At 38.2% G+C, this 14,589-nt stretch overlaps 1 protein-coding gene across 2 annotated transcripts in view; it reads left to right on the top strand.

Annotated features, from left to right (window-relative positions):
• Window positions 1-14,303, top strand: part of GRM7 (glutamate metabotropic receptor 7) — an 883,018-nt gene extending 868,715 nt beyond the window's left edge. For both annotated transcript variants that reach the window (XM_003264928.3, XM_003264927.3), the window contains one exon: window positions 13,137-14,303. In XM_003264928.3, coding sequence (XP_003264976.2) covers window positions 13,137-13,186 — 50 coding nt within the window. In that variant the 3' untranslated portion in view covers window positions 13,187-14,303. The remainder of the gene's footprint in view (window positions 1-13,136) is intronic.
• Window positions 14,304-14,589: the final 286 nt, after the last annotated feature.

The raw sequence follows: 14,589 nt of genomic DNA, 5'->3' as shown, positions 1-14,589 counted from the left end.
TTGATGCAGTTTTAATTACAGAATACTCACAATTTTCAAACCTGTCCTTTTGTACTAAATATTATTAACAATATAGCACATAAGCATTTTCTATGTTGCTCCATAATCTTAATCATCATTATAACCTTTGACAGGTTTAAAATGCCCCATCAAAAGAATGTATTAGAATTTAATCACCCTCTAATGTTAGGCATTTGGGTTATTTAAAATTGCAAATTATGTTGTACATCATCATGAACATCTTAATGCAGTTAACAAGGTCCTTTTTTAACATTCTTAATACATACTGTTTTTCAAATGCATGTTGCTTGTACTAAATCATAGATTGACTAAATTTTTAAAAATGATTATTGTTCACATTAAAGCAAAAAACAATAAGACACCCTGAAATTCACTGTTGTTTTAATTTTAGTTTCTTTGACTCAGAGGAGTTGCTATTAAATAAATTAACAAATGTATATTAAATATAAGCAGAACACAAAAGGAACTGTAACTCCAGAGTTCTAGTGTTGAGACTGACACATTATGTCCCAGTCTGAGTGTGAGCTGGTCAGCTTCATACACAGGAGAAGCCTATAGATGAGAAGTGACTTACATTCTCAAGCTTCACAGTCAATGCCGACCCAATTTAACCACATAGGCTTCTGCTCTGTTAAATCTTTGAGGACGAAGACATCTTACTCCCTCTGTATCCCCAGCAACCTGTGCTTAAAACTTAGTAGATATTTGTTTTATATTGGTCGAGCTTTGTCTGACTTCTATCTGTCCTTGGTCCCAACCTTTCCATCTCCCATGGCCAGGATCCCAAAACACACAATCCTTGGGACATTCCAGCCATCTTTAATCCTAGACAGAGCTGCAGCTCTGAGGTTCTGTCTTTTGCCTGTCAGGTTAAGCCTAGTTGGATTCCAAGAAAGGAAAAATAGTTAAGGTTCCCTTCATCTCTTCTCTTTCCCTAGCCAGGAAGCTTTCTGGTTTCCTCTCCTTTGAGCCCTCTTGGTCCTCTGAGATCTGCAGTCAAAACAAGAAGCCACTGAACTCAACAGGACTTGACTGTGATGGCACACACGTACGCTTCTCACATTAAAAACAAAGAAAAGAAAAAGTAGCTCCAGCCTCAAGGATGCTTTCATAAGAGGACATTGTTCCCAGACCGAACTGGGTCTGGCTGTGTGTTCTTGTGGCCCAATAACAAGATGCAGACGAACTGGGAAAGATGAGAGTTTATGTCTGTAACCAGGTACAGGGAGAAGGTCAATATGTTTCAAACTATACGCCTACGTGCAGTATCATACTTGCCGATGTCTATGCCTGATTTAATTTTGTTGTAACTAAAAGGTAAGAGGCCAGAATTATCCCCTAAATCTACTTAACCTATGAGGGCCCTGGTACTGGAGTGATTACTTCCATCTTATCTTACCTACAGTTTGGGTCTGGAAAGTTACTTCACACCCCCCAGAAATTTATTCAACCCAAGATGGGTCCTGGTACAGGAGCATAGGACTATCTTTATTATCTTGACTTACCCCAGGTTTCAGGAGAAGCCTGAGCAAAGCTCTTACCGAACATGTTTCATTTCTGGCTTTGGTGCCCGGGCATAAATTTCCCTAGGTTTAATTATTAACTTAATATGAAGGCAGATGCTGTGGAAGTTTGCCTGTATAACTGGAGTGCCATGGAGGCCTGACTGTGTGACTGTTAGGAAGTACTGGCCTGCCACACCACATGGTGTTGGTGAAAGCAGTGGCATCTCTATATGCTTGTTCATTTAGAACCCCACTGTAGTACTGACTTGGAATTCCACTTAACACATAGTGCTAATTATTCCATCAATTCCTAGCTGGTCTTCTTTCTTGTAATTGGCACCTCCTACCTATGGAGATAAGGAAGAAACAGTCATCCTCTCTGCACCTTGGACAGCAACCTCAGCATAATGCCCTCAGGCTGTTTTTTTTTTTTCCATAGTTTTGGGGATTCCATGACATTGTAATACAGTTGATTCTCAGTATTAGTAAATTTTATATTTGCAAATTCACCTACACGCTGAATTTGATTGGTAACCTCAACATCAATACTTACGGCGTTTTTTTCAGTCATTCACAGGAATATGCAGTGCACCAAACTATTTGAATCACCCAATGCACACATTTGCAGTTGAGGTCAAAAAGGGTGATGCCCTACCTTCTGGTTTCAGCTCTCATATTTGAAAGTGTCCTTTTCTCAGACTATCTAACACCTGTGCTTTTGGTTGGTGGTTTTGCAGTTTAAAATAACTCCTATACATAATACGAAAGTGCTGTGTCATATTCCTAAGTGCAAGAAGGCTATGATGTGTCATAGCCTTCAGGAGAAAGAACATGTGTTAGAGAAGCTTTTTACAGGCATTCGTCAGCTCTGATTTCAATATTAATGTGTCAACAATATGTAATAATAAAGTGTTTTTAACCGAACATATACATAAAATAAGGTTATGTTGTGACTGGAGGGGTACAGGTAACTAACGCTGTATTTTGCTCTAGAAGCAGTGGTTCAGTATTCAGTTTTTGGTGATTTATAGAATAAGGCATGATGAGAATTGGCGCATCTATTTTTTTTTGGACAGTCTCGCCTGTGCCAGCTGGAGGCAAGCGAACAGCTACTGCAACCTCTGCCTCGGTTCAATTCTCCTCACCCATAAAATGATAAAGGTAGATGCAGAAATTGCTCTGTCCCAGCTATGCATGGCACGATCTAGCTCATGAAATCCACCCTTTCAAGCAATTCCTGCCAGTATACTGGATACAGTGCCAACACACCTGGCTAATTTTGTATTTTAGTAGAGATGGGTTCACATGTTGGACAGGCTGTTTCGAGCTGTTGACTTGTGATCTGCCCACCTTGGCCTCCCAAAGTGCTGGGATTACAGGCGCCCACCACCACAACTGGCTAATTTTTGTATTTTTAGTAGAGACGGGGTTTCGCCATGTTGGCCAGGATGGTCTCGATCTCTTGACCTTGTGATTCGCCCACCTTGGCCTCCCAAAGTGCTGAGATTACGGGTGTGAGCCACTGCACCTGGCCTGTTTTTTTGTTTGCTTGTTTGTTTTAAGATCTGTCTTTCCAAGTAGAATTTAAGCTGCATGAAAGCAGGGACTGAACCTGCACAGTAACATGGCTACATCCCTATTGCCTGAAACAGTATTATCTGACAAATAGTAGGTGCTCAACAGACACATGCTGAATTGTACTCAACCAGAAACTGTTCAAGGATATGGACTATTTTTCCTTACCTCTGTGCTGCTAGTTTATAGCCAGGCTATACTAGTACACTGTGAGCTCTTAGTAAAAGTTCAATACATGTATAAAAGAATGAATGAAGAGACTATGAATATCTTATCCAAAAATAGCAAGACCTGGATTTCATCAGGAGTTTTTCATCCAGGAACACTAAGTACTACTCTGATTCTATTTTGTCACTATTGCCTTATTTGTAACATTAGCCTTAAGACAGACTTTGGTTCACAGCTTCGATCTTTGATGTATGATTGCACTGCATTCATAATATGCTCCAGATTGCTCGCACCTATAATATATTGAAATTGTAAAATGCACAAAAGCTTTTCAATGCCCAAAGTGCATAAGAAAAAGTAGAAATCTGATGTGGTAATTTAATGCATATCTATTTTTTTCCAAAGTAAAACATATACACCATCAAAGTACCTAGATTTTAACTTAGCCAAGCTTAAAGATGTTTTAAGACAGAGACTTTGTCTGTTTGTTTCAAATACGCCATTTAAGAACGACGTAAACCTCTGTTTGATGCTTTACATCTTAAAGTACAAATTAGTTTTGTTTTTTTTAAGAGACACTAGAACGTTCATGTACTCTTTTCATGACAGAACTGAAAATTGATTTCTCAATTTAGCCAGGCTGTTTTGGCCATGTTAGAGGCAAAAAGAGGGGGAAAAAAAAGAATGCTGTGGCTTAAAAGTTATAAAGGAAATATGAGGAGTTATAATAATGGTTAGCTTTAAATACAGGAACCCAGAGGAGAATACTGAGAAAAGGGATGGAAAAAAAGGATGGCAAAGCTCATGAAGTTCCCACATATTTTTCTTTTGTTCTATTCATCTCTAAGACCCTCCTAGAGCTGACAATGACTTCAGAGAGCAAAGTGAAACTGCATTTGCAAAAGTTATATCAGTGAGAAAATTCTAACAGTAAGCGAGCTAACTCAACCCCCATCTTGCCTTTCCCTTAATTATTGCTGGGCTATTGGGCCAAGCTAACTTTGGAAGACATTTAGGCTACAATTTAAATGATAATAGGCCTTGCCCAAAACTCAACCACTTTTGTAAAGCTAAAGGGAGGCCACCAGGCTAGGAAGAGGAGAGGGCGAGGAGGCTGAGTCCTGCTAAGGCTCAGACATGCATGATTGTCAGCCATTATTCCAGAGATTCTAAGACATGCAATTTCCTCAATTACACCTGCAAATAACACCACAATTGTAGAATAGCCTTTTGAGATAGATTCTCTGTTTGTTTTGCATGTCTGACACTCATGGCTCCCCCTAGATCGCCAGCGCCCCCACTCCTACGGCCCCACCCAGAAGCAATTTAGTCCTCAGGAAGACAGCTTTGGCCCACTAGTTCATGTCTATCCCAACCAATCAGCAGCAAGCACCTGTTACCTGGCCACTCCCACCCCTTCCCTTAAACTGTCTTTGAAAAACCCCTAACCTGTGAGCTTTGAACAAGATGATATGAGTGCAAACTCTGTCTCCCACGTGGTGTGGCCAGCCCCATGTCTATTAAGCTTTGTTTTTTTTTTTGTTTTTTGATTTTTTGAGATGGAGTCTCGCTTTGTTGCCCAGGCTGGAGTGCAGTGGCGTGATCTCGGCTCACTGCAAGCTCCACCTCCCAGGTTCACACCATTCTCCTGCCTCAGCCTCCCGTATTAAGCTCTTTCTCTACTACAATGCTGTGGTCTTTCTTTATGCAGTGGGCAGGAAGGGCAATTACAAAAGGCTTCTCTATGGTAACACATCCCAAAAATATTGAGCGCCAACTATACATTGCACACTTCCCAAGCACTAGAAAAAAACTGTCTCTACCATCCTGATACGTAAAGTTCTAATGTTGGAGACACACATGAGAAACTAGTGCTTCACCCTGGTTGTATATGAGGAGGGAACAGTACAGAGGTCATGAGAGGGTAGAGCAGTAACATCTCACTTGTCTGGAGGGATAGGAAAGGCCACTTGGAACAAGTGACTAGAAACTAAAACCAACCAAAGCAAAGAACAGGAAACCAATTAAGGAAAAAAGGGAAAGAAGGGCATTACAGGGAAGAAAAAACAAGTGTGAGGATCCTCTTCAAAATTGTGAATATTTCCCTGTGGCTCCTCAAGTACCACTGCTTTAGCATTAAAGGTTTTTTACAAGAACCTTCATTAGAAAGCTAAATAATCATAGAAATTCTGACTTGTTCATTCTTCTGTTTCTGGTACTGTTACTGAACGAGACTGGTACTGGTACTGTCTGATCCAGACCCCAAGAGAGGGTTCTTGGCTCTTGCACAAGAAAGAATTCAGGGTTAGTCCACAGTGCAAAGCGAAAGCAAGTTTATTAAGGAAGTAAAATAAAGAATGGCTATTCCACAGGCAGAGCAGCCCCAAGGGCCGCTGGTTGCCCATTTTTATGGTTATTTCTTAATTATCTGCTAAACAAGGAGTAGATTATTCATTCCTCCCCTTTTTAGACCATATAGAGTAACCTCCTGAGGTTGCTATGGCATTTGCAAACTGGTGGGAGGGTAGCAGCGAGGATGACCAGAGTTCACTTTCGTCACTGTCTTTGTTTTGGTGGGATTTGGCCTTACTGCATGCTGTTTTATCAGCAAGGTCTTTACGACCTGTATCTTGTGCCAGCCTCCTATCTCATCCTGTGACTTAGGATGAGTAGTCATCCTAAGTATTGATGTAGGATTTTTACTCCTTAGTTCAGCTAAATCCAGGTTTTTATCTCACAACCAGGAAGAATTAGGCACATGAACACATTGAAGAGTGAGGAGGGCAGAATTTATTAAGTGAAAGGAAAGCTCTCAGCAAAGACAGGGGTCCTGCAAGCAGGTTTCCACCTCACAAACTGAATACCAGGGTCACCACACAGGAGCCGAAGAGGCCAGGCCCTTCCCCTGAATACGATGTTTGTTCCTGGTGGCTCCACCCCATTCCCCTAGTGCATGTGGGCCTCCAGTCCACTGCCCCTTGTCTGCACAAAACATCTGTTGTAAACACTTGTGGGGCGGGTCAGATTTTCCGGGGACCCTTCCCTATCTGCCTAGCCATTTCTCTGCCTCCTGCCTCTATTATTAGAGTACCTTAACCTCCTGGGAATGCAGCCCAGAAGGTCTCAGCCTTATTTTACCCAGTCCCTATTCAAGATAGAGTTGTTCTGGTTCAAATGCCTCTGACAGTACCCTGAATTTGTTATGGCAATCTGCAGGTTTATTGAAGTTTTATTTATTGAAGTAATTTATGTGGCCCTGCCTACCTTTCCAGCCTTGACTTCCAGCACTGTCTGACCCTCCTCTCCATGCACCTTTGGAAACAAAGTATACCTTTATGTTGCCCTGCCCTCTTCTTAAATTGTCTCACACTGCATGGTCCAAATCAATGTCCCTTCCACTGAAAAGCCTTCCCAGGCTTAGCACAGTATATCCTCTTCCAAGACAAAATTAGTCTTTGTAAAATATCTTTAAGCACTCATCACAGATATGTAATAGTTTTTTTGCATTATCATATGAGTTCTATAACAATAAAGACTGTATCTGACTCATTTCCCTGTTCCTGGTACAAATGGGGTAAACACTTGATACATTTTCTCTAAGGTTATCTAGGCTGATGCTTCTCCATTCTCTTGAACTGGATCACTATTGTCTCCAAATATGGTAACAGGTTTGCTGCCTCACCATCCACTGACCTACCTTCCTTATTCAGCATTAGGAAGGGGTGCCAATTTGCTTTGGCGGGGGCGGGGGGGGGTTCCTCTCAATGTGAGTTTAGTTTATAAATTCATGCTTTATCTTTATCTGAGTAGAAAAAAATATATATGCCAATCCCTTGTTGACGACACATGGCAGCTTTATATAAATATTTGTTAAATAATCTGAATATACAATGAACGAGAAGTGAGTAAATGTTAAAGTAAACAGCTTACAGATTCCCATGTCTGCTTTTAATGTTAGCATGTATTAAAGTTCCTGGTATTTAATATGTGTTAAATAATATTTTATTAGATGAATGGTTGAGTAGTCAACAGAAATCCAGATTTGGGAGTTTTTGCCACTGGATTGGAAATTATGGTGATTTGAAATACTGAGTTACTTTTCTGACTGATCATGTTTTTACCCCTGCCAAGTTTCTTGTGTCAACAAATCCAGGTACCAAACATATGAGCAATAGCCTCGCATTCTCCTGGGAGACGGAGAAAGTCTCAATTGTTTTATAGTTCAGAGTTGAACTAAACTATAATTGGGACTGTCCCAATTTTTTGGTAGTCATGTTCTTCATTCTTTAGCTTTGTATCTTCTCAAGTTGAGTAATGTGCTAAACTGAGTAGTAAATTTAAAAAAGGATTTAAGAGAGATCATTATAAAATGAATTGCTTCTTCTTTGTAAGATACAGGAAGTTTAGTAGCTTTCTTGAAGTCTCAAATGAGAATTGAGATGTTGAAGATAACATCTACTCTTTTGCTATTAAGTGATGGGCTAAGGGCAATTTACTAATGAAATGAACAGGCAGGAAACAGGCCATCGACTACAGAAGTAATTACAAAAAAAGTATTTCTTTTTATTTTAGTAACTGCAAACCATAATATAAAGAATCCCTCCCAGTTGAAATATTTGTAAGTAAACAACAACTGTGAATCATGTTTAACAGGAAAGCATTAGTTAGCAGAGTTGGTGGGGGAAGAGGCACAGACAGTGCTTTGAATAGTTTCATAGAAAAGTTAGTTTGGACAAAGTTGTATCAGGCAATAAACTAATATTCAGAAGTTTGGTGAGGTTTACCAATGACTAAAGTGATAGGCAGGGTTAAGGTTTAAGAAATATCCCCGTGTACTTCCAAAAGTATGTTCTTACATAATGCAAAATGATCCACTAAAAAGGGGAGCGGGAGAGGGTGCTTTATAATCAAGTACATTTGAGGAACTGAGTGCAGACAGGATCACAGAGCTAAAAACAAGCAGCCTAGAGATGCTATCTAGCCTCTGGTCTCTATTTCTTTTTTGACTTGCTAAATGGTTTTAATATGATCTTAAAACTTTTATTAAAAACTGAGTTATTTCTAATGCTTAGAATAGAGCCCAACACATAACATCTGCTCGATAAATATTTGTTAGATGGCTGAGTGAAAAAATGAACTTTTACATAAAATCATAGTCAAGCTCCTCCTCAAAAAATGTACTAAAGTCCTATTGTGGTAACATCCCACATAATTATGCCTTTTAGATGGGGCAGGTGATTTCTAGTTCACTGTCGTCTGTATCCTTCCTTAATATCTCACACCTGGCCCACTTTACTCCTTTATGTGCCTAGCCTCTATAAGATAATTTTTTCTTGGAGAATCAGAGAAAATTATTAAAGGCTTTTGAAATCCTAAGCACGTCTATGTGTACATATGAAAGTATCTCAGGTCTAGATCTAGAAGTGAAATTGCTGATTCAGTGGTATGCATAGCTTTAGGTTTTCTAGATATTTCCAAGTGGCTCTCCCATATAAATTTACCAACTTATATTTATACCTTAGTGTTGTCTGAGAGTTCTCACTTTTTCACACCCACCAATGCTTGGTATTAGTTCATTTTTTCTTTTGTAATGGTACAGGCATTAAATGCTATCTTATTAATGTTTTAATTTGCACTTCTCTAGTTGATGAGGTTGAACAATTTTCATTTATTTGCATTTCTTCATCTACAAATTGTCTATTCATCTTGAATCTATGTTTTTAAAAATTAGATTGTTCCTTATTTATTCCTTTGTACAAGTTAAAAAAATTTAGATATCAATCCTTTGTCAGTTAAATACATGACAAATGTTTTATCCTGCCCTATAGCATTGTCATTCAACTTTGTTAAAAATATTGTTTTGTAGATATCATCTACTCCAGCATTGCTTGTTATTTCAAAAACATTAGAAAGTAGAGTCGATCAATAGGAAAAGAGTTACAGAAAATCTGTTATGCTAACATTAATATACAGAAGGCTATATAGTTACTATGATTATTAAATCAATGTAAGTAAATCTTAAAAACATAATGTTATATGAAACCAGATTTCAAGTGGATATGCATGGAATAATTTGCACAACTTAAAACACAGAAATCTATATAGCTATAGTTTATGGACAACTACTGTAGTAGCGATAGGACACATCCCAAGTTCAGGATAGTAGATACTATAGGGGGATGGGGAAGAACATGGAGTGTGAAGGGCTTTGATTGCATCTTATTTCCTATGAGTGGATGGAGGGGCACCTGAATTAAGATGTCAGTATGTCAATGTGTTATATTCAGGGCTTATATAATATTTTCTTATATTTTGTTTTTATCCTTTTTGGATGTTTAAATCACTTCATATGTATTCTTATTCATATACACATCTATACACACATTCTTCAAAAAGAGCTGAGGAGAACACATGGTGTATAGCTAATAAGCTACAATATTTCTTATTTAAAATATAAAGAAATTAAATATGGGTGGAAACAGGAAAGAGTACTGTTTAATAACACTTATTCAGTGTTTCCCAACATAGTATCTATGAAGCTCTCTTTTCTATTCTTTTTCTTCACTTCCTTGAATCTGGGTTATGCGTGTTCCATAGAATGCACTTTGAGGAAAGAAATTTTTGTAAGACAAAAAAGCTCAGAGAAAAGCAAAGAGAAAATAAGAAGCTCAATAAAGTTAATGTCAAATTGAGTGTTGATTTTGACAAGACATCAAGAATGAGTTGGAATATCTTACCTTTCTTAAGTAGCAATGGTGTATTAGTAATTCATTTCACAAACCAGTATTCTTAACACTACCTCACTGTAAACATCGACTCTTCAAGATACCTTGTTTTGAGAACTACTTATGTAGATAAGTAGATATAACTTTAAAAAGTTAATAGGGACAATGCCATATACTATTACTCTTCTTTAAAATCTGTAACTTTATAAGAGAAAAACATACTATTTTAAAATAAAAAGTATATTTCCTTAGCAAGTGCTTCATTGCACAACTATTTTGAGCTCAGTAATTTTCTTTCCTGACCACAAACTACATTTCTAGTGAAATAAATGGAATTACCAGACACCACAGGCACTTATTTTATTTACTCACAGGACTAGAATGGTTTAAAGATAAACATAATACATTGGACATTGCTGTGAAAAGTACACAAATTGCCCTTCTAGGACCTGCATAAACTTCATTATAATTTTGGGGCAATGTTCCTAGCAATTCTGCAAAGAAAGCGTGTACTGAGGCTTATCATTTGTATAGAACTCTGTAATTTAAAAATACATTTACACATTATATTCCCAGATGAGAAACTGGGGTATTTTGTACATTGGTGATATCAACAGTGCACCAGGTAACAATTATTCTCCCCATTTTTTTTTTTTTTTTTTTGAGACAAAGTTTCACTCCTGTTGTACAGGCTGGAGCGCAATGGCGCAATCTCAGCTCACTGCAACCTCTGCCTCACGGGTTCAAGTGATTCTCCTGCCTCAGCCTCCCCAGTAGCTGGGATTACAGGTGCCCGCCACTATGCCTGGCTAATTTTATGTATATTTAGTAGAGACGGGGTTTCACCATGTTGACCACGCTGGTCTTAAACTTCTGACCTCGGGTGATCCACCCGTCTCGGTCTCCCAAAGTGCTGAGATTACAGGTGTGAGCCACCGTACCCGGCCTCTCCCAATTTTAACAAGGCTACAAGGAGTTCATTATCAAGACACTGGGCAAGGTCACATGCAAGTAAGTGACAGAGCTGAATCAGAACCCAGGTCAGGTGAGTCCAAATGCAGTATTGTCTTCCTATTATAGCATGAAGACAGAAATAAAAATTCAACCATCAGGCAGCCTAGTTCTGGATTGCTTGTTCCTCTGAGCCTCAGACCCCTCCTATGTAAAATGGAGATCATAAACAGTGCTCATCTCAAGGCTACATAGAACACAAGAAGATATTCTAAGCAATGCATCAATGGAATGCCATTATTTTTATATCCAATTTTTTTAAACAAAACCTCATTGTGATTTTAATTTAATCCCAGCCAATGCTCAGCTTGACAATTTGGGGACAATATTTTCTATTTTGGTAAAAACTCTTCCTGAGAAATTAGTGTTTTATAGTAATCAATTTAAGGAAATTCACTTTTGTTTTCACTAGACAGTTATGCTACAGAAAACAGTCTTAATTAATCACACAATAAAGGTGGTCTCAGGTATTTAGGTCAGTACAAGCTTCTGGGTTTTTGTTGTTTTTTTTTCCCCCTCCTTTTGTCTTAAGGATTATTAGTGTGTTGGCATTTGACAAGGCATGCTGTGACTATTGCTTGCAACTGTCAGCTGAGATCTTCTAGCTATGACACTGAAAATAAGATCCAGAGTCAAGAAACATCTTTTGAAAGTTTTCCTCCTTGTACCCAAACCAAGCATATTGTTGAAGACAATACTGGGATAATGGGAAACTTTTTGGAAGATTTGGGCATTATTGAGGCCATGTGTTCATCAAATGAGGACATATTGTGACTCAATTCTCATCACCAGATTTTCCAGGAGGCCCTGAATTTCATAAGATTCTATTCTTATTTACCTTTTTGTATTTTAGTTAATAAACGCATTGTGGTTTAATATAGAAATGAGTTTCAAATAAAAATGAGTCTTCAAGTCAAAGTTTGTCAGAGAGTCCCAATTTTTAATCCAGAAAAGAAGACCAGGCTTGTTGTATAGTGTACAGTGTCCTGTGTAAGATCTAGAATCATGTATGCACCTGTAATGTACTACTTGTATTATTCAAAGTTTCAATACAAACTCTCTCTCAGTATGTTAATATGACTTCTCCATTCCTCCAAAATTGTATATGAATCCCTACTTAAGAGTTCTTGAAGAGCTCTTGACATTTCTCTGTCTTGAGTGAACACTTCTATTTAGAATCTAAAAACAGCAAAATAAGCCATCAGTAAATGCTACACAAAAGTTACTTTGTGCCCAACAGAAACTGATGCAAAACTACCAAGATTTAGTGAATAAAGAACATATCACATCATTGCAACGGTATGACTTGGTATTGAGGACTAGAACCTAAACCAAAGGCACACTCTGGGATCCTGGTGTCTTTGTTTCCAGCATGAGGACATGAAATCTGCTGTGCTCATTGGCTGGTCTTCAGTGCCTAGCCCTGTGGCTGCAATACGGTAGATACATATTTACTGCCTGAGTGAGTGAGTGAAGGTGAGTCCTGAAATCACTGTACCAAGTAGAAAAAGAATTTCTACATTTAAGGAAAACAAATGTAGAGTGTGTATGTGTCAGACACCTGACAAGTTTAAGTGAAGTTTACATCTTAATGGAAATAGTTCTGCAAATGACCATTTACAACTTACTGTTAACACTATACAAGTCAATCTGTAGTCATTTGATTGTGTGAATCAGCACTAAAGAAGACACTCTGACCTAATCTGCATTCAACCTCCATTAATGTCAGTGACCCAGGACAGACCTTTTCCAAGCAAAGGCCAGTTATTATTAAAAGGTCTGTGAGAAGAGCGTACAACACAATATACCACAGTGTGAGTGAACCCTTTAAGTTAAGGGTTGGTTGATTAGAAAGCATAACAACCACTGATAAATTTATTAATAGAGTATAAAGAGGGAAGCTGGAGACATCTCAGAGAAGAGAATGCAGATGATTTGAGAATCACTGGGAACCACAGAGTTTGGTGGCCAAAGCCTTAGAGTCAGAGGAATCCAAAGTTGTCTGTGTGTGTTCTTCAGAGCTGTATCACCCCACTTTGACTTTGCACCTCAAGTGAAAAGTTCTAATTATATTTCTACCTTTGCAAACAGAGTTATTACTGCTATTGACAATTTCTAATTTTTCTTTCAGGCCCTGCTGCAAAAAAGAAGTATGTCAGTTATAATAACCTGGTTATCTAACCTGTTCCATTCCATGGAATCATGGAGGAGGAAGACCCTCAGTTATTTTGTCACCCAACCTGGCATAGGACTCTTTGGTCCTACCCGCTTCCCATCACCGGAGGAGCTTCCCCGGCCGGGAGACCAATGTTAGAGGATCCAAGTGACCTAAACAGCTGCTTTATGAAATATCCTTACTTTATCTTGGCTTAATAAGTCACTGACATCAGCACTGCCAACTCGGCTGCAATTTTGGACCTTCCCTACCAAAGGGAGTGTTGAAACTCAAGTCCCGCCCTGGCTCTTTAGAATGGACCACTGAGAGCCACAGGACCGTTGTGGGGCTGACCTGTCTTATTATGTATGTACTTCTAGGTTGCAAGGTTTTGAAATTTTCTGTACAGTTTGTGAGGACTTTTGCACTTTGCCATCTAATGTCGTACCTCGGTTCACTGTTTGTTTTCGAATGCCTTGTTTTCATAGAGCCCTATTCTCTCAGACGGTGGAATATTTGGAAAAATTTTAAAACAATTAAAATTTTAAAGCAATCTTGGCAGACTAAAACAAGTACGTATGTACATGACTGTATAATTACGATTATAGTACCACTGCACATCATGTTTTTTTTTTAAGACAAAAAAGATATTTAAAGACCAAAAACTGTGCTGAGAAAGTATGCCCCACCTATCTTTGGTATATGATAGGTTACATAAAAGGAAGGTATTGGCTGAACTGAATAGAGGTCTTGATCTTTGGAATGCATGCCAGTAATGTATTTTACAGTACATGTTTATTATGTTCAATATTTGTATTTGTGTTCTCTTTTGTTATTCTTAGGGTATATGAATATTTTGCAATAATTTTAATAATTATTAAGCTGTTTGAAGGAAAGAATATGGATTTTTCATGTCTTGAGGTTTTGTTCATGCCCCCTTTGACTGATCAGTGTGATAAGGACTTTAGAAAAAAGCATGTATGTTTTTTACTGTTTGTAATAAGTACTTTCGTTAATCTTGCTGCTTATGTGCCAATTTAGTGGAAAAAAACAACCCTTGCTGAAAAATTCCCTCTTTCCATTCTCTTTCAATTCTGTGATATTGTCCAAGAATGTATCAATAAAATACTTTGGTTAACTTTTTTATTTTCTGCAATAAATATTTTAGTTGTTTTTCCCATTAGTTACAGTTTATTTCACAAAGTCCTAAGTTAGAGAGCAATATGGACAGCCCAACTTTTTAAAGTAACATGCTTTAGCTCAGAACTACAGCCATTTCTGAAAGGCATATTAAAAACCCAGAGGTGCTATGTTGTCTCATAGAAAAAGTACTATCACAAAGTCCATGCAATTTTTTTTCTTCATAATTGAAGTTGAGACCCAATAACTCCCAGATGTTTACTCAGCAAGTGGGAAGGGAAGAGGAAAA

Source organism: Nomascus leucogenys, chromosome 21, assembly GCF_006542625.1.
Source record: "Nomascus leucogenys isolate Asia chromosome 21, Asia_NLE_v1, whole genome shotgun sequence".
NCBI classification, from domain to species: domain Eukaryota; kingdom Metazoa; phylum Chordata; class Mammalia; order Primates; family Hylobatidae; genus Nomascus; species Nomascus leucogenys.
Note: the sequence above shows the minus strand (reverse complement) of the source record. Positions and strands in the feature narration are given on the sequence as shown.